Source organism: Brachyhypopomus gauderio, chromosome 2, assembly GCF_052324685.1.
Source record: "Brachyhypopomus gauderio isolate BG-103 chromosome 2, BGAUD_0.2, whole genome shotgun sequence".
Taxonomy (NCBI): Eukaryota; Metazoa; Chordata; class Actinopteri; order Gymnotiformes; family Hypopomidae; genus Brachyhypopomus; species Brachyhypopomus gauderio.
The window spans coordinates 15,370,765-15,396,726 of NC_135212.1; the positions used below are offsets into that span (position 1 = coordinate 15,370,765).

General features: G+C 41.3%; 1 protein-coding gene across 2 annotated transcripts in view; it reads right to left on the minus strand.

The window, feature by feature from the left end:
- Positions 1-25,663, minus strand: part of slc16a2 (solute carrier family 16 member 2) — a 51,600-nt gene extending 25,937 nt beyond the window's left edge. For both annotated transcript variants that reach the window (XM_076988468.1, XM_076988461.1), the window contains exons 1-2: positions 24,021-25,663; positions 4,571-4,715 (exon numbers count right to left, since the gene is read on the minus strand). In XM_076988468.1, coding sequence (XP_076844583.1) covers positions 4,571-4,715; positions 24,021-24,444 — 569 coding nt within the window. In that variant the 5' untranslated portion in view covers positions 24,445-25,663. The remainder of the gene's footprint in view (positions 1-4,570; positions 4,716-24,020) is intronic.
- Between the last annotated feature and the right edge of the window lie 299 nt (positions 25,664-25,962).

A 25,962-nucleotide genomic window follows, 5' to 3' on the forward strand; every position in this document is an offset into this window, starting at 1 on the left:
TACAAATAAAATTTTTTACTACTACTGCTTCAGTTTTTATAATGGCAATTTGCATATAATCCAGAATGTTATAAAAAGTGATCAGCTTAACAGCAATGAATTGCAAAGTCAATATTTGCCTCTGTTATGATTACGTAAGAATGACACCACTGGACACTTTAAAAGGAGGCTGGTGCTTGGCATCATTGTTTCTCTTCTGTTAACAATGGTTATCTCTAAAGAAACATGCAGTCATCATTGCACTGCACAAAAATGGCCTAATAGGGAAGAGTATCGCAGCTAGAAAGATTGCACCTCAGTCAATAATCTATCGCATCATCAAGAACTTCAAGGAGAGAGGTTCCATTGTTTCCAAAAAAGCTCCAGGGCGCCCAAGAAAGACCAGCAAGCGCCAGGACCGTCTCTTAAAAGTGTTTCAGCTGCGGGATCGGGCAACCAGCAGTGCAGAGCTTGTTCAGGAATGGCAGCAGGCAGGTGTGAGTGCATCTGCATGCACTGTGAGGTGGAGACTCTTGGAGCAAGACCTGGTCTCAAAGAAGGCAGCAAAGAAGCCACTTCTCTCCAGAAAAAACATCAGGGACAGACTAATATTCTGCAAGAGGTACAGGGAGTGGACTGCTGAGGACTGGTGTAAAGTCATTTTCTCTGATGAATCCCCTTTCCGATTGTTTGGGACATCAGGAAAACAGCTTGTTCGGAGAAGAAGAGGTGAGCGCTACCACCAGTCTTGTCTCATGCCAACTGTAAAGCATCCTGAAACCATTCATGTGTGGGTTTGCCTCTCAGCCAAGGGAATCGGCTCTCTCACAGTCTTGCCTAAAAACACAGTCATGAATAAAGAATGGTACCAGAATGTCCTCCGAGAGCAACTTCTGCCAACCATCCAAGAGCAGTTTGGTGATCAACAATGCCTTTTCCAGCATGATGGAGCACCTTGCCATAAAGCAAAGGTGATAACTTAATGGCTCAGGGAACAAAACAGAGAGATTTTGGGTCCATGGCCTGGAAACTCCCCAGATCTTAATCCCATTGAGAACTTGTGGTCAATCATCAAGAGACGGACAAACAAAAACCTACACATTCTGACAAAATGCAAGCATTGATTGTGCAAGAATGGACTGCTATCAGTCAGGATTTGGTCCAGAAGTTAATTGAGAGCATGCCACGGAGAATTGCAGAGGTCCTGATGAAGAAGGGTCAACACTGCAAATATTGACTTGCTGCATTAACTCATTCTAACTGTCAATAAAAGCTTTTGTTACTCATTATATAATTGCAATTATATTTCTGTATGTAATAAAAACATCTGACAAACACACATAAAAACCAGAGGGCAGGAGATCATGTGAAAATATAATATTTGTGTCATTCTCAAAACTTTTGTCCATGACTGTAGATATAGTGAGTGTTTGTGTGTGTGCGTGTGAGTGTGTGTGTGTGTGCGTGTGTGTGTCAGCTTAAACTGGAGATGTCCGTTCTGCAGTCTGATCACATGATCTTTGGGTAAAGAGTGTATGTGAATGTGTAAACGTGGTGAGGACAGCAGGTTCAGACCATCTGGAACACCACCACCCTGAGATTGTGGGGGGAAGAGGAGGAGAGAGGGAGGGAATGAGAGAGAGAGGCTGGAAGAAGAGAAGGTAGCTGTGTGTGTGCCGTGTGTATCCATGTGTGCCTTTGGAGTTTGTGTGTGTCTATTGTAGCTGAAACTCAAGTGACTAGAACAAAATCTATAACTAGACTGTATAGTTCAAGATCTCTCGAGTGTTTCCAGAGTTCAATTTAAATGCCACAAAAATCTGTGTGTGTGGGTGTGTATGAGTGTAAAATTGTGTGTGAGTACATGCGAGTGAGTGTGTGTGTGTGTGTGTGTGTGTGTGTGCACACACTACCACTGAATGTTGTAAGTCACAGAACCAAAAGAGCTGCAGGAAATTTCATAGCAGTCAGTCAGGTGTAGGGGTGTGTTTAAAAAAATCGATCTTTCGATTCAAGTCGATCTTCATTTGAATGATTCGATATCGATTTATGAAACCTGAGATCGATCTTTAGAATTAGCCAATTTTCCCCGCATATGCGTACCGTTTTAACGTATCGCGTTTCATCTCGCGAGATCATCCTTTTTTTCTCGAGCACCGCCACTTGGCTGGGGTGATCAGTTAAGCATGGCTGCAGCAAGAGTAAAAAAAATGTACCTCTGATCCACATCTATGATTCAATGAGTTACTAGTTCGCTCTGGTGCCAACCACTGGCGAGCGATCGATCACGATATAATACTTAATTTGTGTCCATTTTACACCGCCACCCCCTCCAGGTTCAAATCTCACGATCTTGAAAAGTTGGCAACCCTGCAGATGTATGGTTACATTTTGGATTCAGAAATCATGATAGTAGGGAAGAGTTGGATAAAAGCACAGCCGTGTGTAAACTGTGCAACATGGAGGTGAAATATTGTAGGAATACCACAAATCTGAGAAATCATTTAACGCAACACCATCCTGATATTCAAAAAACGCCAGAACCCAAACAAACTACACTAGAGAAGGCATTTGCGATTAAACTATCTACAAGTTCTCCCCATGCCAAAAAAATAACCGAAGTGCTTGAATTCCACCTTTTAAAGGTGTATGAACCCTGCAAACATGACTTTGTTTATTGTGCTGAAGCGCGGCGCACGCAGTTACAAAATTCGAGAGGTGCACGAGCTCATGAAGCGACAGCGCACAAGCGGAGCCACCGCGATTACGTTGTTTTCGCCGCGCGGACCATCATGCCGGTCGCGACGCGTCAAGTATAGGCTAAAGCTGTGAAGTTTTCTCAACAGTTGGCAATATTGTTACTGCAAAAAGGAGCTGTCTCACTCCTCAACATGTTAATCAGCTCCTTTTCTTGCAGAAAAATTTGACAATCTCCAAGATGTCAAAAAGCAGTCATGAATAAATCTTTTTATCATCAAGGTTTTTGGACCTTAATGTTTACAATTAGGGCTGCAGCTATCGAGCATTTCAGTAATCGAGTACTCTACTGAAAAATCGATTCGATTAATCGAGTAATTGGATAAAACAGAATTGCTTGGTTAAGGAGTAATTAAAAATACAAAAGAGAAAACAAGACATTTCACTTAATAATGACTGACCAATCGGTTTCCTTTTTTAGATAAGTTATATTTTTAAATTCACAACATACATTTCCAAATTGTAAATACAAATAGAAATAAATACCACAAGTAAATAAATTAAATTCAATTACTTTCAACTTAGAATTTCTTGTATCAAAACTACAGTATATCAGGATCATATTCTTTCCTGCTAAAGTAACTACTAAGGTAAAGTAGCTCAGCTATCTTTAATTTATTTATCGTCTTAACTCCACAGCGCTGTTACATAATGCCTGTATTAAGTTATTAAGAACTTGTCTCCGTTGTACTAACCTAGCCACACATTCGACAGTATTGCTAAAAATCAGCACTCCACAGAGCTGTCGTTATGTTATTAAGGTACATTAATGTTAATCTCATTAATTTGTTGTAAATAAAATTTACATTGTCCCGGCTCCACCGCTCCATTCCGCGTGTCTTCGGCCAAGATGGTGCAGCATTGAAGATGTGCTGTTGTGGTAGCCAAGGACTATGTTACACCGAGTACATGTAACTGTATTGTTTTTGCTTTCGAACCTAAAATGCTCCCATACTTTCGACATTTTCTGTCTTTTCCTATAGCCCTTTTCTTCACGTACGTTGTCGCTCTTTTCCCTCGCTGCTTCCATATTCCCGCTTCTCAACTAAAAACCTCCGCCGCGTGGGTGACGTAAGTGTGTTGCACTACATTAAAATTAGTCAGTGCGGAATACCGTTTTAAAATAAACGATTCTTCGAGGCACAGAAAATTACTCGATCACTTTTTGTAATCGAGTAACTCGAATTACTCGAGTAATCGTTTCACCCCTATTTACAATATTCAGAACTATGTTCATAAATGTTTTTGTTACATGTAAAAAAAAAAACTTAATTTGCACTTTAAAAGGCTGTTCAAACCGCTTTCAGTGCCTTTTCTGGTAAAGGAGCTATGTGGAAGAGTGTGCATTAATTGATATTAAAAAAGAATGTAACTGTTGTTCACAGTAAAAACACTAATATCTTAATACATTTTAATAAAGTTTGAGTGTTCCTTGTATCATTACAACATTTCACATTCAAACTACACTTTTTATTGTAACTGAAATGTCCCTACAAGAATCGATATTGAATCGGATCGAATCAAATCAAAAATCGAATTGAATCGGGACCTTGTGAATCGAAATCGAATCGAAATGGGAAATCAGTGGTGATACCCACCCCTAGTCAGGTGCCTTAGATACCAATGTGGGAAACGTCTCTCAGGTGTGTGTGTGTGTGTGACAAATAAAAAGAGGGGGGGAGAGAGAGAGAGAGAGGGGGGGGGGGGGAGGGAGGGAGAGAGAATGAAAGATGGGGCATGGAGAGAAAAAAAAGGCACAAAGGGAGACAAATGGAAATTCGTAGCAGAATCCACAGCCCAGGAGGAAGACAAGAATGAAGATGAAATTCATTACGTGGCAAATGAGCTGCAGAGGAGTCCAAGGAAAGCAACAAAGGCTCCACCCACAGCAGTCTTCCTGCAGCCGAAATGATCCGTGAACATACTGACCACCGGAGAACAGAAGAAGATCATCCCCATGGCCAGGGCCCCTACCCACGCTAGAGAGAGGGAGAGAGAGAGAGAGGGGGGCAGAGTTGTAAAACACCCAGCAAAATGTACGACATGGAGTTTCATTTTGATTTATAAAGTTACCATGGAGATAATTAATGTACCAATGTCACCTTATTACTGCATTAAATTCAACCTATATGACATCCAATTCCCTTCATTTTAAACACCCACGCCAAGACACAGATGATTGACAAATTCTAGTCTGTTTTTTTCTAAATTATGGCATAGCAGCAAAACTCTCTGTCCTTAGTGTCTTTCTGGAAAACATGTCATGAGTGTTTCTGGTACTAATCCCATACTAATATATCACATTTGAACAACGCCCAATATTGATAGCAATTCGATATGTTGTCATTAAAACCCACTGTGGAACTGATTTTTTGTCGTTTGGGGGAATAGTTTATGCATTATATATGCTGTTTTACAGAGGTCATACATGAATATGAAATAAAAATTTATAGAATTATAAGAACACAAAAAATGTTTACAAGACTAAAGCATTTATACATTTTCCCTCCATTGCAGTCAGTGTCACGCCCATGCACACACCCACACACAACTGAACGTGCACACACACCCCCCCGCACACACACACCCCCGCAGGTGTACACACACACCCACGTGCACGCGCACACACCCCTAACCCTTCAGTCGAGCTCTGCATACATTAAAACATATTTCATCTGATGATGGTCACATGTCTATATACTTTCTAGCCTCTTTAATTAATTAAATCTATGGACAGTTAGCTGACACTCCAGCTTCTTATTCAAAATATCGAGAAGACTTTAAAACTCAATCTAACCTAAAACAGCAGCACTCATTACTGTACAGCTGCCATTATGTGACGGGCTGTAATCACATTCAGTGATCATATTCAGTGATCATCAGCATCAGTGTGATATCAGATTGGTGCAGTCTCTAATATCTGCTCACAGTTTCTTTCTCTGTAACACTCGAATTAGCATTTTTTATGACAAAAGTTCATTCTGCAATTGCGCTCAAGACATCTTCCTCTTCACAGCCTCCTGTTGTTATTGGCCATCTCACTCCAAACAAGTCAACGTTAACCTTTTAAATTAAGCCAATTAGGGGTGTCGTTGTATTGATGACTTGGCATGTGTGACCAAACACTAACACAGGAAAGATCATCTAATCCACATCGGCTTCTCACTGGGACATTTACCACTGGACAGGTCCAGGTGTTAGCGGAGCAGCTAATGTCATATGTGAATGACACAAAGAGTCAAATACCAGTAATCCACATTTATAAATGAGAAAATGTGTTACCGTGGCACCAGATGCTGTTAACATCACATGAAATCTAGTGGTAGATTTAATTAATTTGGCCCATTGAGAGTGTGAAGAATAAGCATCTCAGAACATTAATGTTTATAAAGGCAGTTTCAGTACGTTTGCCTGATAATTTGCATTTTGCTCTGTTGAACAGAGATTCTGTCAGACATGATCCCAAAGGGCAGTTCTGATTTTCAAAAGGAGTCAATCATCACCAAACGTGAGTCCAACATCACCAAACGTGAGTCCAACATCACCAAACGCGAGTCCAACATCACCAAACGCGAGTCCAACCTAACCAAATGAAAGTCCAACATCACCAAACGTGAGTCCAACATCACCAAACGTGAGTCCAACATCACCAAATGCGAGTCCAACATCACCAAACGCGAGTCCAACCTAACCAAATGAAAGTCCAACATCTCCAAACGTGAGTTCAACATCTCCAAACGTGAGTTCAACATCACCAAACGTGAGTCCAACATCACCAAACAAAATGAGTCCAACATCACCAAACAAAATGAGTCCAACATCACCAAATGAAACAAACAGAACAGAAGAATTTCATGAATTTTAAATCCAAAACATAACTATCGACAGAGGAGTAGTACATCCCACTGCAAACATAAATAACAAACACATCCCCAAATGTCCTTATGGCAGTCATGGTCTCGTGGTTATGGAACCGTGACTAGAGGGTTGTGGGTTTGAATCCCAGGCCCGAGGCCATGACTAAAGTGACCTTGAACAAGGCACTTAGCCCCAACTGCTCCCTGGGCGCTGGGCTAGGGCTGCCCACCACTCTGGGCACGTGTGCACCACAGCCCTCTAGTGATCACTACTGTGTGTGTGTTTACCACAGCCCCCCTAGTGATCACTAGTGTGTGTGTGTGTGTGTGTGTGTGTGTGTGTGTGTGTGTGTGTGTGTGTGTGTGTGTGTGTGTGTGTGCTCACTGCACAGATGGGTAAATGCAAATTTCGATTGGGGTGAAAATCACAATTGACAAATATGGCAACTTAGGTCATAACAGGAGCTGGATTCACCCCAACCAAATCAAAGACGCAGATAAATCACATAACACTGACAATACACATCACATAATGAACATACACACAAACACACTAAGCGAGGCAGAAACATGGTTTCTAGTTTCTAGACCTGAGCCCCATGTAGACAGACAGTATGTTCAGACAGTTCAAAGGTAGTTTCTTGTCTGCACGGGTTGTTCAGGGAGCAAGCACACTGGTTAAACATTGGAGGCTGGTCTCATGGTGTGGGTGGGTGTGCATATTTGTGTATAAGGTTGTCTGTGTGTGTGTGTGTGTGTGTGTGTGTGTGTGTGTGTGTGTGTGTGTGTGTGTGACAGAGAGATACTGGATAGTGTATCTTGGCTGCAGCTCAGTGCAACTGCCTGGCCCCCCAGTGATAGATCGGTAGACAAACACACTAAAACAAACGGATGTTTACACATATTTCAGAAAAGTAGGAGTGTAGGGTTTAAATTAAGCCCCGCGCTATCCAATCCAGGCATGTGTGACCCAAGCACACTGATAGTCTTTCCTTGTCCAGGTTTCACTGTATAAAATTCGTGCTTGCTGTTAGTTTGGGTTTGCTGTTTAAGGATGATTGGTTGTCCTTATGGAACCCAGGAACTTTAAAACTCCAAAAAAAGTGAAGAGAGAGTCCCGAGAGAGTACTGCCACAAAGAGGCCATCATCCAACACTCAAACAGGGAGAGAACGGGGGAACAGGAGACCAATTTGTGTGTGCGCACGTTTGTGTGTGTGCGGCTTCAAAGGCTGTTTGAAAGATTTTGCCCCCCTAAGCCTAAAAAGTATTAGACATTCCACTGATTATTAAGAAGAGATCATTTTACAACCTGAGTTAGTAAAAGAAACAAAAGTTCCTTTGCATCTGGATGAATCGTTTCTGCTGGCATCATGCAACACTTCAATGTAGCGCACTTGATACATTGTGGCCAGTCTGATGGGGGGGACAGTCTCTACTGTGTTAGGCAGCAGGGGAGGGACGTGGCTCCTACAGCGGCCAGCAGCAGAGCAGACTGTGCCTGCCCCACCCACAGGACCTGGGGGTGGGACCACTGTGGGTTGGCCAGGATTTGTAGAACAATAGCAGAAAAAAGACTCTGTAAAGTTAAGTACAACCACCACCAGCAAACAGCTCACAACACATGAGGTGGCTACTTCACACAAATGAATACATATTAACATTACAGGTGCTTATTCTATAAAAACACACAGACAAATAATCTAATAAACAACACTGCTTGTTTTTTTAAGAACAGAGGGCAGGGGGTGTAGGGTGTTGGTCGGGGGTGTTGGGTGTTGGTCGGGGGTGTTGGGTGTGTGCAGTGCCGCCACTACGTGTTCTTGTTCCTCAGCGTTTGACCCATCATGCTTCTGGGCTCCAGCACAGCTCGTGTCCTGCAGGGAGCAGTCAGCCGTGGTCTGATCATCTTCACGCCTCAGTGACTGAGTTGAGGCAAAGAATAGCTGTGGCAGTACAATCTCTGTCCGTGTGTGTGTGTGTGTGTGTGTGTGTGTTTCATCATGATAACCAAGACTAATAGTTGCATGAGATATAGTGCTATGATAATACTAAACAATAATAATAATAACAATACTGGGGGGTATTCCAGAAAGAGGGATTAACAAACTTTAAACGTAACCCTGAACTCTGAGTTGTCTTACCCCAATCTGACATACTCAGAGTTTTCGGTTCCAAAACGGCTGATCGGAGTTAAAGTAATCAGGGTCGCTCAACTCTCAGTAGGTTGACCCAGACAGAAGCACGTTCACGCATAACTATAAAAGGCATTCTTAATGGAATGCAGATAAATAGGATTTATCATGGACTTAAACGCGAAAATCAGCCGAGCATCGTATTTCACACCACTGTAGCTTGAAGTATTAATGACTGCGTATGCAGAATATTTAGATATTATTAAACGTAAATGTAATACTACGGTAGCTGCTAGAGAAAGGCAGCATGTGAAAAAACAGTTGCCAACAGTTAATGTGCGAGTGAAAATTATATTTTTATATTTAGCAGAAGGGCGCGATTATTTTATTATATTCTCCACATTTATAATACTGTATTGAGTTTTAAAATTTTTTTTATTAAACACTTACTAATTCCAGGTCTAATCCGAGTGGTGTGATTGGCATCAGATAAAAAAGTTTAAGAATGTAGTACAAAGTGGTATGGATGTACATAACTATATCTTATTCTTAAAATATATTTATTTACAGGAAAAATGAAATAATGAAACATAACAGTGAATTTGACTGTAATGTATATTAAAAGATTACAGGGTTGGTGCATGATTTTATGTGAAAAGTAGTGATTGCAGATGGAGTCTCTGACAACTCTACCATCTCTGTTGTTACCCACATGCATGTAAGGTTCCTCGTCTGTGGGCATGTCAGAGATGGTAGGCTGTCGCTCTCCCTGGATGGTTACAATGTTGTGTAATACCGCATATGCCATTATTATGTGGCACACCCTCTCAGGGGTAACTCTGAGCCCCTTCAGGCACTGGAACCTGCCCTCAAGGATTCCAAGGGCCATTTAAATTCTTGCCCTGGTTTTGCTGTGGGCCTGATTGTAGCAGAACTGTGGTCCAGGTGCAGGATCTGAATAGGGAGTCATGAGGTATAGGGCAGGCAGGGATACCCTCTGTCTCCATGAAGGAGGCCGTCATAGTGTCCTATATTGCATCTAGGGTTTGTTTAACTATTACACTGCATGTGAACAACTAGCAAAACTACCACAGGCCTACCGTGTTCAAATTTGTTGTACAGTGTGGATGTGGAATCATGCACGGATCCTGGCCATCAGGCTTCAACATTTGTAATGAGGTGGGAAGCATCACATATGATCTTGATGGCGAGAACGGTCTGTTACAATAGCTACGTTATTTTTGTTACCATTAAAGATATGTACATTATTCATTAAAGGGTTATAAAGTTTAGTACCTGTACATTAATGCTATGGATGGATTCTCTGTTTATGAAATCACCTCCATGTTCTAATGGTGCTGTAATAGGTAGCATATGTGGGTTCCATCAATGCAGCCAATCACTCTAGGAAATCCTTACAATGTAAATGGAATGAAGTTTGTTATATATTGCTTCTCCTTTGCTTAATTTCTTTATTGTCCGTCTGAATTAAAGACAAACCTACAATGCTGTAGAATTCCTCTTTGATGTTCATACCTGGCTTATGCCCAGGAAACACCACAAAACTGGGCACTAGTCGTTTTAATGCCGACATACTTTTCGGACAGACCGACATACAGTAGCTTTGCTGACAGGTTCCGCATCTCCTACACTATAAAGAAAACTTCCACTAGCAAAAAAACGAAGAGCGATATATAAAAATCTGGAGAGAATTGAGGGCTGATCCGCGATGTGTAATATTTAAAATGTGACGCTTAATAATGTTATGGATGTAAGTAATGGATTGTGCTGGAAAAAAAAATCAGAAAATGATAGTAGGCCTATGTCTATTTTGGGGTTTTATAAGATGTTCCCAATGAAGAGCTCGGCGAATAAACTGAGCCTCAATATCCACATGATCTTCGAGGAAAGGACACGTCATGGTTACGTGTTTGTAACTCGGGTTTAGGTTCAAGTTAACCTGCCAGCGAGCAGGTTCGCATCAGAGCGTAAGTTGCTATAGTAACTGACTCCGGTTCTCTTTAAGCTCGGTTTCTGGAACGGAAAACCTCGAGTTTCCGTGAATTCCGAGTTAACTTACCCGGTTTTATCGCTTAACCCGCTTCTTGGAATACCCCCCTGATAATATATTTATTATTATTATTTTTATTATTATTGTTGGTTACAATTAGTATTATTAATATTATATAGCACCATCCTCAAAATCAAGGTCATGAAGACAATACAGGACAAACTCCATAACCATCTACATTTAGACTAAATTATGAAAATATAGTGAAACAAGTCCTACAGAAATATTAAGCCCATGCAGTCAGTGTCTGGTGATCAGAATCAAGTGTCTGGTGTTGAACATCACCTAATTATACAGGCTTGGGTGTAAAGGTAGGACCCACATGCTGCAAGGTACTGTGGTACAAAGCCATGAGTGGCCTTGAAGGGCCATATTATTATAAGCCATATGTACTGGAGGTTTATGGGATGGGGTCACCAGTGCACCACGTGTGAATGATTTGACATGTGTGAACACTAACTGCAAAGCTTAAAATATGCTGTAAATTAGTGGAGTTTAGCAAGTCATGAAATTACAGTGGTGAAGTCAAGAACTGTAAAAGACATGAAATAGTGGTTCAATATGTTTGTTACTGAGAATTGGTGAGAGTAATAATGTCTGAGCCCAAATCTGTGTGACAAATCTATGTAACTTATATTAGCAGATAGTTTGAGAATGCTTAACCTAGACTCCATTAATGTTAATTGACAGGTCAGAATGGGTCCTAGCGAGATTTGGAGGCCGTTAATAGAACACTGGTGGCTGTTTGAGTTGAAACTGTGTTAGCTAAAGCTCATCCAGACCTCATGGTACAGATAGAGAAGATTAGAGAGGGAGAGGACGGTGATAAATGCAGAGGAAGGTTAGAGAGTATATAACTGAGTGTCATCAGTGTAGCAGTGAGATCTTTGCCCATGGCGGTGAATTATGTGTCCAAGGAGTGGCGAGTAAATGATGAAGAGTAAAGGACCCAGGACACGTCCCTCAGGACACTTTGTGAGTTGAAGATTTGTGCTGTTTTATGGTAATTAAATGCTGTTGGCCTGAGAGGTAGAACCAGTGATGCCAGTAATACACAAACACCCTGGAAAGAACTGCACAAATCAACAATTTAAAACTCTCCTTTCTTAATCATACATGTCCTACTCAAAATGCTTGGGTTAGGAGTTCTGGATAGACAGCAGTGAATATAAAGTGCTATAGTCTATAGAACCTACATAGTGCAGTACTCCCAACCAGTGATGGCTAAGTTACCTTGAGAAAGTAATCCGATTACTGATTACTGATTACTCCTTTTAAAAGTAACTTAGTTACGTTACATATTACTTGATTTTAAAAGTAACTACGTTAGATTACAAGTTACTTTAGTAGTTACATTCAGCAGCAAAATAAAAATTTCCAATACTCACTTTATTGGAAGTGCATTTTTAACAGTAACAATGTATTGAAGCAGGTTCGGTAACCGAGGCAGAAACTGCTTAATCCAAAAATCCCGAGGAGGGAAACTTTATTGATAACGCAACCGTGGCGCGCTCAGTCGCCCCCCCAGTGTCACTTAAAGGTCAAGACTCTCCTGACATTACGTTTGTGTAGCTGCGCGGTATTATTTGTAAATTTATTTGTAAACGTAATACAAGCGCACTGGGGTGGGTTTCCCGAAACGTTCGTAGCGCCAAGTACTTCGTAACCTCGTATGAAACGTACGAGGTTAAGAAGTACTTAGCGCTACGAACGTTTCAGGAAACCCACCCCTGTTCAGTCAGACAGCTTGTGAAACGAAATACCATTACAATTTCAAGCATTTTAAAGTAGGCGACGTTAGTCAAAATTCCAGCACTTTTCAAACGTGGAACACAGTGCAAAATTAAAATTCTTCAGGTAAATGTTCCTTCCCCTGTTTTTGAGGGGTGTTTCTTTATACTACCACATATCGTTACGGGAGGACACTGCAAAAAATGACTTGTAAAACGCGCTCGCGCTCTCACAGGGTCGCGCGCAGCGTGCGGAGTCGAGCGCTACGGTCAGACGCAAAAGTAGAACTGAGCCAAGAAGAAAGCAAAAATATATATTTTTACTAGGGAAAATAAAAATAGTAACGCATAGTTATTTGGATAAGTAACTTTAATCTGATTACTGGACTGGAAATAGTAGCGCGTTATATTACTCGTTACCGAAAAAAGTGGTAAGATTAGAGTAACGCGTTACTAAGTAACGCGTTACTGACATCACTGCTCCCAACCCAACACAGGCTGGTGTGGTTCAGTGATGAAAACAACATAGCATTGCTAACCACTTACCCCACACCTAACCCCCAACGCCTTCATCCCCTAAACCCTTACCCCACACCTTACCCCCAACGCCTTCATCCCCTAAACCCTTACCCCACACCTAACCCCCAACGCCTTCATCCCCTAACCCTTACCCCACACCTTACCCCAACGCCTTCATCCCCTAAAACCTTACCCCACACCTTACCCCCAACACTTTCATTCCTGGTATAATCTGTAACTAAAACACATCTGATTTACCCTCACCCACTTTCTTTAGAGCTAATGAGTCTAATAATGAAGCGTAAAGAGTAAAACCTCATTAATGTGAGTCAGGAGCACACGTTCAGAAAATACAGGTGAAGTGAGACAAGCGAGAGAGGGGGAGAAGTAAAAAAAGAGGTGGAGAGTGCGAGAGAGAGAGAGGGAAAGAGAAAGATGGGAAGAGTGAGCTGGCATGTTCTTGTACAGGAGCAAAAGAATGAAAGTGTCAGAGTGAGAGAGAGAGAGATGGAAGAGGAGGAGGAGGAGGAGGAGGAGGGAAGTGTGACCAGCTAACACTGACAGATGCCCTCTGACAGATCCCAGCTAGAGTTGCACAACCTCAAAGGTACACACATGGTGTATCTTCCCTCCCTCTCTCCCTCTCTCCCTCTCTCTCTCTCTCTCTTTAGATGCAGCTTTGTTCCTGTGCTTCTCTAGCTCTTCACATATTTTTTATTCATCCCTTTATGTGTCTGCTCAGTACTGAATTACACTCTTTTATCTAAACCCAATAAACAGCGTCTCCATTTTTGACCATAGTTTCTACAGTTGTCTGGTCAACCTCTAACCATGAACCTAGAAAGCCCATTTTCAATCACCCAACAACAATCACACTTTTTATTTTCAGGAGACAAAGAGAGGAATAACTAAATTTCAGTTATCCTTTTAATGCTTTAATCATTCACCTGATAGTTCACTTATTTCCACAGAACCTGAAAGACTTTCATGACAGTTATGTTAGACTCATTAACCAGAATAGAGCTCTCTCTTATGATACTTGATTAAGAAATGAATTATAATGACAGTATGAACTGTCACAGTGTGAATGCTCACAGTAAACTCACTGTCAGTACATTCTCCCAAGCATTAGTCAATCAATATTTCAGTCTGTAGCTCAGAATCAAGTGCTACTTTGTTAAAGTAAGGAAGGAACAATGTGGACACTGAAACAAGCCTATATTATATATATGTGCATCACTGAATTACAACAGTAACTTCACACCAGGTTATTACTGCATGGATCTGTGGTGATCTAATCTTGCCTTTCAACATAGATTTAAGTGAATTCAGTTTGTTGTAAGATTGTTGAATTCATGATGAATTGCAGGTAAATATACAAAATGTAAATCAACATACTTTGCTGTTATATCTCACAAATGTTCAAAATCATGACTTGGCAGAACTGATTGGTTGAAAAGCCATTTTTATCCCAAACTGCTATGTACAATATTGTATTATATTGTAGTGGAGTTGCACGTCTGGACAGTTTAACCATCAAAGGTGTGGGCTGTAAACTTCAGATAACATACTGCAAAATTCCTTTTTAGAAACAATCAAAACTACAGTAAAATCTTGCATACATGACCAAGATAATAAAAAAAAAGAGTGACATTTCTCTCGCAAAATGTCAAATATATATCCGCATAAAAACAAATTTTAAATCCTATTAATTTAGCACACTAAACTTCTGATTCTACAAATAAAAACACATCTACAAACCAATTTATAAAAACACATCTACATACCAATTTATAAAAACACACACTGTTCTAAACTGGGAAACTATTGTGAACATCTCATCAAACATTTATTGCTATGCTAACAAATTGCTAACAAATAACTATGATCTCTTTAAATTTAAGTGTATAACAATCAGTGTGTAAATATTTCAACTTTAGCCTATTTTCATTACAATCTTAAATTTAGAAGTTGTATGACTGGTCCTATTTTTTTACCATTGGCAAAACTATGTGACACAGATTTGTCTCATTTAATTTATAGCACCAAATTACCTAAAAAGACCTATTAAGAACAATTATCTAAAAACAAGTTTGTGCTTAACATTGTTTATCTTTGATAGCAAAAAAAAAAGAAACAAAAACTTGACATGAATTAAACTTTCATTGCACAATGCTCATGATGTGCCCCTGACGTTTTACTCACTGCCAGTCACAACAAGTAAATAATTTCATGAGAATAATAAATGTATTATCATAAAAAAAACAAGTTGAAATGAATCTCAAAATAAGTAAACAGATTTTAATTTCATTTCATTATAAAAACAGGCTAGGTGAAAGAGGTTAGCCCTGAGGGAGTAACACCACCAGTAGATGATTACGAAACAATTCAGGTACAAATACAGACCCAAGATAATTACATCCATTATTGTAAGCACTGAAGGTTTTCAGGTGCAGTCGCCTGTGTTTATAGCCCTGAGTTTATCCAGATTTTAAAAGGTCTAAGGATGTAGCAGCTGCCCATTTTGTACCCATTATTATATGGCATGCTTTACACAACATGAGCAGTTTATGTTAAAAGTGATATGTTGTACAGTGGTGTAAAGTGATATGTTGTACAGTGATGTAAAGTGGTATATTGTACAGTAAAGTGATGTAAAGTGGTATGTTGTACAGTACAGTGGTGTAAATTGATATGTTGTACAGTGGTGTAAACCAAAGAGAACCAAACAGAACCAAACACAATGAAAGAAGAATACAACTGCTAAGATTCCACAGGTGGTCTGATTTCTTTCAGCCACAGCAGATTGGCCAAACAGGGCTGTGTATCTGTGTATTTATGCCTTTCAGCCGGAAACTCAAGGTCTCCACACAAAAAAAGACAATATGTTCCCATTGTAGTGCTGCACATTGGAAATTCATTTCCCCCCAAACCCCCCCCCCCCCCCCCCCCCCCCCGCAAGGTACGGAGAGGCAGAAGGGGGAGGATGACGGCATCCGTGCATGGAGTGCGAATGCTTATTCTATGGGATTTTCCTTCCTCCCTTTTTAAATGTTTTTAAGCCAAGAAACAGAACAATATATGAAACTGTTTTGCACTACTAGCAGCTGTTATGAACAACTCGTCACTTACCCACCCATGTTCATTCCATACCAATATTGTTACTACTGTTTTGATACCCAGTCATGAATTTCTATATCGGTATTGAAATATACCAATGGCAGTTAAGACACACCACTGCATGGTTTTCTCAGGATACTAATTTTGGATATTTTGATATCAATACCAGTTTATGAATTTCCATACGTTTCATAAAAAGTAAGAAAAACTCTAAAATGTCATTACTGCATATTTTTTCAAGCCTGGACAATGTTTTCAAACTTTTCAGTTGAGGAAATATTATTTTTTGAAAAGTGCTTTACAAACGGTGTGCTTCTTATTATTATTATTTGCAACAATAAAAGTAATCTATGCCTAATCAGTGTTAATTGAAATAAATCAGGATAATCTCAGTGTCCCGTTACCAGGCTTGCTTAGTCTTGGCTGTACAATCTTTCTTCCCCTTGGACAAGAAAACAACCGTCAACCCTGGACACTGAGCTTTATCTTATCATCTGAGCATTTTACTTTTGTAAAATTCAATATTTTATATAATATATAATTATAATACATGTTTCATACCAGAGGGTCTGATTAGCTTGTGAGATACCATAGCCAAGAAACATTTTGATCGGCCTGAATAAATATATAGGTTGTGGAGACTAATGTTTTACATAAAAAAAGAAAGAAACGGTACAACGCTATCTTTATATCTATATATGTATGAAAAATTGAATGGACAATTTCCAAATGTCTATGTATAAAACCAGGTTTGTGAATTTGCTATATAGAGATAAATGTGTACGGAAGCGTATTACTGCCAAGAATGTAAAAATTCTGAAATTCTTTATTCAGTAGCTTTAAGAATTCCGAATATGCAAACGTGAAACCAAATTTACCGCGGTGTAGTTATGTCATTTTAACGACAAAAGATCTTGTAATAACGACATGCTGAAGAATTTTTTTTACATTCTTGGCAGCAATACGCTTGTGCATGTGTGCATTATTGATTTCTGCTTTGGGTACAGGAGAAGTTTTGATGACCTAGTTCTTAGCTTGGTGCATCTGCATGACAGAAATTTCTCTCCACAGTTAGATGACAGTCTCTCCAACACCATTATTTGCATACAACACCATGACACATCTCATGACATTTAAAGCCATGTCATTATAATGTTCATACAACAGAACTTGCTGTCTTGTATGCTTGAAGTCGTTGTCATTGTTTGCACACATGACTTGTCTGTGAAGAGGACGACACTACAAAATATTTCATGATCCAATGAGTCCGTCTATAAATACTGTCGTGGAGAAAGAATACAAGTTAAAATATATAAAATGTATTAAAATACATTTCAAATGTAAAGGAAGACCTTGTATTTCAGAGACAATTTTATGTGGAATTTTAAAACAAAACTTTTCCTCAGGTTTTTTTTTATACAATATGGAAATATGCAAAAGTATTCGCTCACTCATTCAAATTATCGGAATCGGGTGTTCCAATCACTATTCCACAGTCAACGACAGCAACTCAGCCATGAAGTAGTAGGCCACGTAAACTGATGGAGTGGGTCAGCGGATGCTGAAACTTTCTGCAGATTCGATCACTACAGACATCCAAACTTCATGTGGCCTTCAGATTAGATCAAGAACAGTGCAGAGAGCTTCATGGAATGGGTTTCCATAGTCGAGCAGCTGCATCCAAGCCATACATCACCAAGTGCAATGCAAAGCATCGGATGCAGTGGTGTAAAGCACACCGACACGGGACTCTAGAGCACTGGAGGTGTGTTCTCTGGAGTGATGAATCACGCTTCTCCATCTGACAATCTGATCGATGAGTCTGGGTTTGGCGGTTGCCAGGAGAACGGTACTTGTCTGAATGCACTGTGCCAAGTGTAAAATTTGGTGGAGGGGGGATTATGTGGGGTTGTTTTTTCAGAAGCTGTGCCCCTTAGTTCCAGTGAAACAAACTCTGGATGCTTCATCATTTTGGACAATTCTATGCTCCCAACTTTGTGGGAACAGTTTGGAGCTGGCCCCTTCCTCTTCCAACATGACTGTGCACATGTACACGTAGCAAGGTCCATAAAGACATGGATGGCAGAGTCTGGTGTGGCCTGCACAGAGTCCTGACCTCAACCTGATAGAACACCTTTGGGATGAATTAGAGCGGAGACTGAGAGCTGTTCTAGCTGCAAAGGGTGGACCAACATCATAGTGAACTCTATGGATTAGGAATGCGATGTCACTTAAGCAAATACTTTTGGCAACATAGTGCACCAACCAGGCCTCCAGTTAACAGCTGCAGTATGAAAATGTATTAATGTTTTTTTGTTTCCAGGTGACATCTACCTTGAAAAACACAGATATCTGAACAGCACGAGTGCTGAGTTAGGTGAAAAATAGTCATTGAGTTATACTAAGTGTCATTGAGTGAGGGATTAAGCATCGAGTTAGGTGAAAAATATTGTGAAGTTATATTGATTGAGTTATATTGGTTGAGTGTCGTTGAGTGAGTGAGTCCTGAGTTAGGTGAAAAATAGTCATTGTAATTCACCCAGTAATTTTTTAAGAATAGGACTGACAAAAACGCAGCAGATCTGGATGGAAATAAAATCACAGCAGAGCACCGGCAAAACAGAAATGAACCCAGGACCTCGTCTAAATAAACCCAGGACCTCTTCTAATTTTAATTCCATCAAAACGGGACTGTGAGGGGCTTTTCGGTCACTCTATTTCATTCATGGACATAACGAGGGAAGTTATGGAGATGCTTGCCAGGCAGATGACTGGTCAGGTTTGACCTGCTATGAGACACGTTACAGCAGTGCATGTGCAGAAGATCTGCTGCGTTCACTTTATATCTCTCCATGTTCCACTTTATGCATCTTTTTTATCAGTGAGTTCAGGAAGTGAAAAAGTGGTACGCTTCTTCTATCACTGCTGTCGACTCACCTCACGCTTTCTGGTGCTCATATTACAAACTCTGACGGGGTTGTTTCCTACACCACAAAACCAATCATCAATGTCACCGCTATCTACACTGTGCTTACCTACCACGCAAATCAAATCTCCATTTGTATTATAAAATAATAGATTTTTTAAATGCTGCTATTAGTATCATTTTCAAATATTTATTTTGGAGTATCAGTACACCATGTAGCACTTCATGCTATGTATTCAAACCAGATTCAAAGCCTCAAGTCAAGGCAACATGCCCATTACAACTGACAGCTTACTGGCAAACACCAATGACTGGTACAAACACATTATTACACATAAATCAAGTAGGTCTTCCCTGTAATGAATGTTAATCCTTGCACAGCTGTCTAAGTGATGTTCATTAGGAGTTGCAGCAACATCTCCTCCTGGTCACCCTGCAGCACAGCCAATCAGAAATCACTCAAACTGGCTCCCTCACTGCCAGGTGCTTTTGCTATTTTGTAAAAGCAGAGCATGACGCAGAGAAACAATAATACAAATATATGCTTATAACAGAAGTTGCTGGTATGTGAACTGTATCTGAACTGTGATGTTGATTCTCCCAGGCAGGCAGGGCAGGCGGAGGAAGGGCCCAGTCAGACTAACCATTCCCTTATGCTTGATGTTTACCGCCCTCCTCCCTGAGGAAGAGGGCACCATTCACGCCAACACATCTCCAAATCCAGCGTAAAATACGAGAGCTCCTCATACACTGTGTGTGTGTGTGTATATATATATATATATATACACACACACACACAGTGTATATATATATATATATACATGTGTGTATGGACAGACAGAGACAGAGCACAATGCCCAAATTATTTCATAGCCATCTTAAATATGTTAACAGGTTTTTGTACTATCAAACCAGACATGACTTCTAGACAAAAATGCAAAGAGCTTGTGACTAGCCAGAGTAGTCTCCACAGCAAAAGGTTTTGAAAATGTATTGGCTGTTTGTAATGTAAGTGTTGTTTTCTTTTTACTTAATGGTTGTAATAATAAAAGGGTTCAATGAACCCTGATGATGAAGTTGACACACCCACAAAAGACACGTATGTCTTTCACTTATCGTTTACCAGGGACCGACTAGAAAATGTTAATATGTTCTAATTTTATTTAGCTGCTGATTACAGAGCCCAGGACAGTCTCCAACGTCTTTTCTTAGGTCAACTAAATATATATATATATATATATATATATATATATATATATATATATATATATATATATATATATATCTCATATTATGCTCATTAGGGATTTGGACCCATTGTATTGTTAACCTTGTAAATCCTGTAAAGCGCTTTGTGACAACATATGTTGTGAAAAGCGCTATACAAATATATTTTATTTGATTTGATTCACACACAGAACAAATATTTTGAGTTTCAGTAATAAGGCATCACATGTACTGCAAATGGAAATCTGGCATAGGTGGAAATAAGCATATATTGTCCTTCTATATGGTTCAGTGGTGGACTCAGTATAGTTACAACTCAGTAGAGTGTATTAAAACAGCACATTTTATTTCCCATAAACAAGTCAAGTTCAAAGAAGTCTGGGCCTAATCTGAATTTGCTCTTTTCTGGCTTGTATTACTTAGAGCAAAGTTTCATTGTAAATATTGCTGTGAACTTTAAACCCCGTAGTGTGTTCATCTCGCTGTCTTCATCCTGCATAGGCTATACATTTTCAAAAGGTATAAAATTAGAAAATAAAAAAAGCATGAGGTTAAATAGAGACTCTTGACCTAGTAACTCTGAGGTAACAATCCACAGAATCCCAGACAGTGGGGGATGAGTGTTTGAATGAGCTCTTACCTAAAATTTGCCTGTTTCACCTTTTCCATCACATTTGCCCCACTTCAGCTGTCTCTTGCACTCAAACACACAACCCCCATTTATCTCTCTCTCCCTCCCTCCCTCCCTACAGGCTCAAAGTCAAGCACCATTACCACATCAACATCACAACTCACAGATGGACCAGCACACCAAATGGTGAAGTACATGTTGATTTACATCGCAGATTAGCAGCTCTGGGCAGATAAGAGAAGGACCACTACCTGTGTACACAGCCACAGTGAGAGTGTGTGACATTTGGATTTTAATAAAAGAAATGTGCTTTACTTTGAGATATAAAATACGTCTGTTAACAATGCAATCAAAATGCACTTTCTGAATAACAACAACATGACGGGACTGGACACATGTGGTTTACAGCTGTTTAATGCACATCAATTTAGTCTATAACACCAATTTAGTCTAACAAGTTTCACTTTAAAGTCTAATATAAATATGTAGATGCCAAGTACTAACATCAGTGTAGTGTGTAGTAGTGTTGGCATATTAAAGAGACTTAACTTCACAATGTGCTTTGTTGAGAGACTTTAATAGACGTGATTAACTCAAACTTATACTGTTGGGGCTCCTACACAATTTCGGATGTCAAGGAAGTCCTTGTATTTCAGAGACCACGTGTGGAATTTTTTTTTTAATACTGGAAAACTCCATCACCAAATCAAAGTCTCTTGGTGGACTGCTGTGTTGTTCACATAAAACACTGCAACAAAACCAGAGTGTCCTCTTCCTGTAGGCCGTCAATCAAATATTGTTTAAAAAACTGTCCAGAGAACTGTACTTATAGAGAAACACTGGCCAGGTCTCTTTGCAAATGAGGCGAGTCAGATTTGTCAAACAACTAATGCTGTGATTTATAGTGTTGTAGGAAATCTGTAATAATCAAGCAAATCATTGATCTAGTGCAACTCTGCTAGCTGTCTCCCTGTGCACAGTCACTGGGGCAGTTCTTCAGCACAGGTGCCCTTCTCTCTACAGAACTGCCCCAGTGACTGTGCACAGGGAGACAGCTGGCAGAGTTACACTAGATCAATGATTTGCTTTATTATTACAGATTTCCTACAACACTATAAATCACAGCAAAGTGGTGGGAAAGAGAGGAGCAATTCTCCAATGAAAAAGACAACAGGACTTCATTAGCAAAGGAAACCACACTCAAATATTCACGCTCACACACCCCTATACACAATAAGTACTCACACACACACACACTATCTTTTGTCTCTCACACAAGTACCACTATGCATAGATTTTTTTTCTGAGACTTTTTTGCTTTTTGCTAATTTACACTTTGATCTTTCATCTATGTTAGCAATACTTTGCAAAGTTCACACAATTTCTAACAGCAGCCTTTTCAGAACAAAAACACCTACACAACACACTGTCACACAAATCTGACAATACAGACAAGACAAGAGATTAAATTAGGTTCATGCAAAGACTCCTATACCTGCATGTCAACTGAGATTCTATTCCTGAGATAAGCAATAGAGCATTCCTTGTTTTGCCTTGAACTAAATAACTGGTGCCTTAACTAAACGATTAGCTAACAGGTGTTCTTTTAGAGAAGGATAGGTATATTCAGTGGGTGGAAAGAGGCCAGTGTTGAATGCTGATGGCATTGGGTATTAAAGTGGACCGTGTGCTTCTTGTGTGCATCTATATTCATACAGATGTGGGAGGTACTCCTGACCTCCGCCAGTAAGATTAAACCATTTTGGACTGTTTGGGGCCAGTTAGTCCACACTAACAGGACAGAAAGAAAGAGGGAGAGAGAAGAGAATAAAGAGGAATAAAGAGAAGAAAGAGGGAGAGGGAATATGCCTGAAACTGAAGGAGCAGGATGGAGTAGTGGAGTAGAGGAGAAGGATGGAGTAAACAAGTCAGGGTGCAGCCCAAAGCCCTCTGGGTTGATTAGACAACACTGGAGCCAGATCTCCAACACTAAAAACCACACAAACTTACCGCCGAGCAAGAGAGACAGAGAGAGAAAGAGAGAGAGAGAGAGAGAGAGAGAGAGTGAGAGAGTGAGAGAGTGAGAGTGATGTATGTGTGCTGTTCTTGTGGCCTGGTTGAGAAACAGGTGTTCAACCTGCTGTAGTGCACAAAGGGGAGGCAGAGCACAGTCACACTGTTCACCAACACACAAAACACCAGGCCTGCAGTCAGCAGAACTGCTGAAACACACACACACTAACACACACACACACACACACACACACACACACACACACACACACACACAGAAACCACGGGCAACCATTCATCTCCAGCACAGATTAGTTTCCATCACCACTGTACCTTCTGCCTCTCCATCCTGTCACTCCATCTGCCACGAGAGCAAACAGAACTACGTCTCCCAGGATCCATTGCGTCTTCATTGCCCCCCACACCTATCTCTTGGCTCTGTTTTCATTCAAAGCAGCCATGGGGAGGGGGCAGGAGTGTTACGTGCACAGATGCTTAATGCAGCACTGTGACACTCACACAGCACCACCAAGCCATAAATTAGACCCATAAAAAGCGACTAACTGTTAAAATCATGGCCAAGCTGGCAAGCTGACAGAGAAACCTGTGTGAATTGCTGAGAAATGTCTGGAGACTATGGGGGTTGTTAACAGGCACACACACAAACACATGGTGCATACACACATATCCATATTTTTCTCATCCCTACACTCTATTTCCCTCTGTCTACATATGCACCATTGTACTCCACTGTGATATTTCTTAATTTATTATTGAATAATATAACAGTCTCTCACAGCATCTTCTCACTTCTAACACACGTTTGAAGTCAGCCATACTCACTCTGTGCAGAAGAGACGCTGTCTCACCCTCATGGTTGCTCTGTAGTGTCTAAGTCTAGGTAGATTCTGTTTAATTCTGAATAAACTCACAGCTGCGTCGTTTAACCAGCACGGATCTCTGAACTAACCAGTTAAGCGGCGCTGATTCTGCCTGGTTTCTGTTTCTCTGGTTCACCTTTATGCGCGCGAGCCACAGGTGGGCACGCGGACTCACCGATCTTAAACTGGGACGTCTGGTCGTTCGTGCCCTGATGGTCTTTCACCAGCATCATGTGTAGAATTCCGAAAGAGTTTTGTATTCCGAAGATGGAGCCGTTGCACCAAGTAGCAGCGAAAACCACGAGCCATCCGAACCCCCCCTCGGGTGGCGCGAGCCCCGGGCCCGTCCGCGTGTGGCTCGCGCCGGTGTCCTCCAGCTGCACGGTGCTGTCCTCGGGACACATTTTACTCTCCGTGTCCCGATGCGGCTCCTGCCCGTGTGTTGGTCTCTCTGGTTTGAGCTCCGTGGTGCAGTGAGATCGCGGCTCGGTCCGTCCAGCCTGCGGCTCGGACACCGCCGCCCTGTCCGCCCCGTTCAGGGGCTCCGGCGTCCCGTTCGGACTGTTATCCGCGGTACTGCTACTGGTTTCTGGATGCATCCTATATGCATCCAAATCTAGATGATATTGTGTTAATGTCTTCTATAAAACAGAAAGATGTCCGTGCGACAGTAAACTGGGCTGCTCCGCGTGTGTGCTGAGTTTCATAAAACCTTTAAGTAAAAACAGAAGTCCGGTGTGCTGTGGTCCGGATCTTAAACACCATCGGGGCGCCACAGGGGGGGCGGGGTCTGCGTGCTGAAACCTTGAACTTGGCACAGATGATCCGTCATGATCGATAAGAGTCCTGAAGAGACACCACTCTGTCCTCCTCCGGTGGAGACACGGGGCTGTACCAAACACCGCTGTCGTGTCCCCAAACGGACCACGTCCCTGTATCCGCAGACAAATGAGAGCCGACTCCACCTCCCTCTGCTCGCTCTCTCTCGCTCTCTCTCTCTCTCTCTCTCTCTCTCTCTCTCGCTCTTGTCTAGTCCAATCCCAAACAGGACCGGTTCTGTTAGCCTGCGCTACAAATCTCCAACTCACCATTCAACACCCTAACAGCCTATATCCCTAACACTAACAGCCCAACACACTAACACACCAACACCCTAACACTAACACACTAACAGCCTATAACCCTAGCACTAACACACTAACACCCTATCACTAACAGCCCAACAACCTAGCACTAACACACTAACAGCCCAACACCCTAACACACTAACAAACCAACACACTAACACACCAACATCCTAACACCCTATCACTAACAGCCCAACACCCTAGCACTAACACACTAACAGCCCAACACACCAACACCCTAACACACTAGCACTAACAGCCCAACACCCAAGCACTAACACACTAACAGCCCAACACACTAACACACCAACACCCTAACACACTAGCACTAACAGCCCAACACCCTAGCACTAACACACTAACAGCCTAACACACTAACACCCTAGCACTAACACACTAACAGCCCAACACACTAACACACCAACACACTATCACTAACACACTAACAGCCCAACACCCCTAACACTAACAACCCAACACCCTAACACTAACACCCTAACACTAACACGCTAACACACTCACACTAACACACTCACACTAACACACTCACACTAACACACTAACACTAACATCCTCTCCCCTGCCCTGCGCCCATGTTGAACCACATCAGCGCATTTAAAAATTCCACCAGTACAGGATTACAGGAACAATCGGACGGCAGAGACCAAACCCTCTCTAAACCCTCCCTCCCTCCCTCTCTAAACCCTCTCTCTCTCTCTCTCTCTCTCTCTCTCTCCCTAAACCCTCCCCCTCTCCCTCCCTCCCTAAACCCTCCCTCTCTCCCTAAACCCTCCCTGTCTGTCTGTCTACCCGCCCGTCTGTCTGTCGCCCCCCCCCCCCCCCCCGAAGTCCTCGTCTGGTCTGGATAAGGAAGACAAACGTGTGGAGGACGTGAACACCTCCAACACGGCGACAGCAGTGGTGATCTACTGGATCTATTGGATCTCCTGAGATCGCCCGTCGTTCGAGGCTTTGATGTGCGGAGTGTAG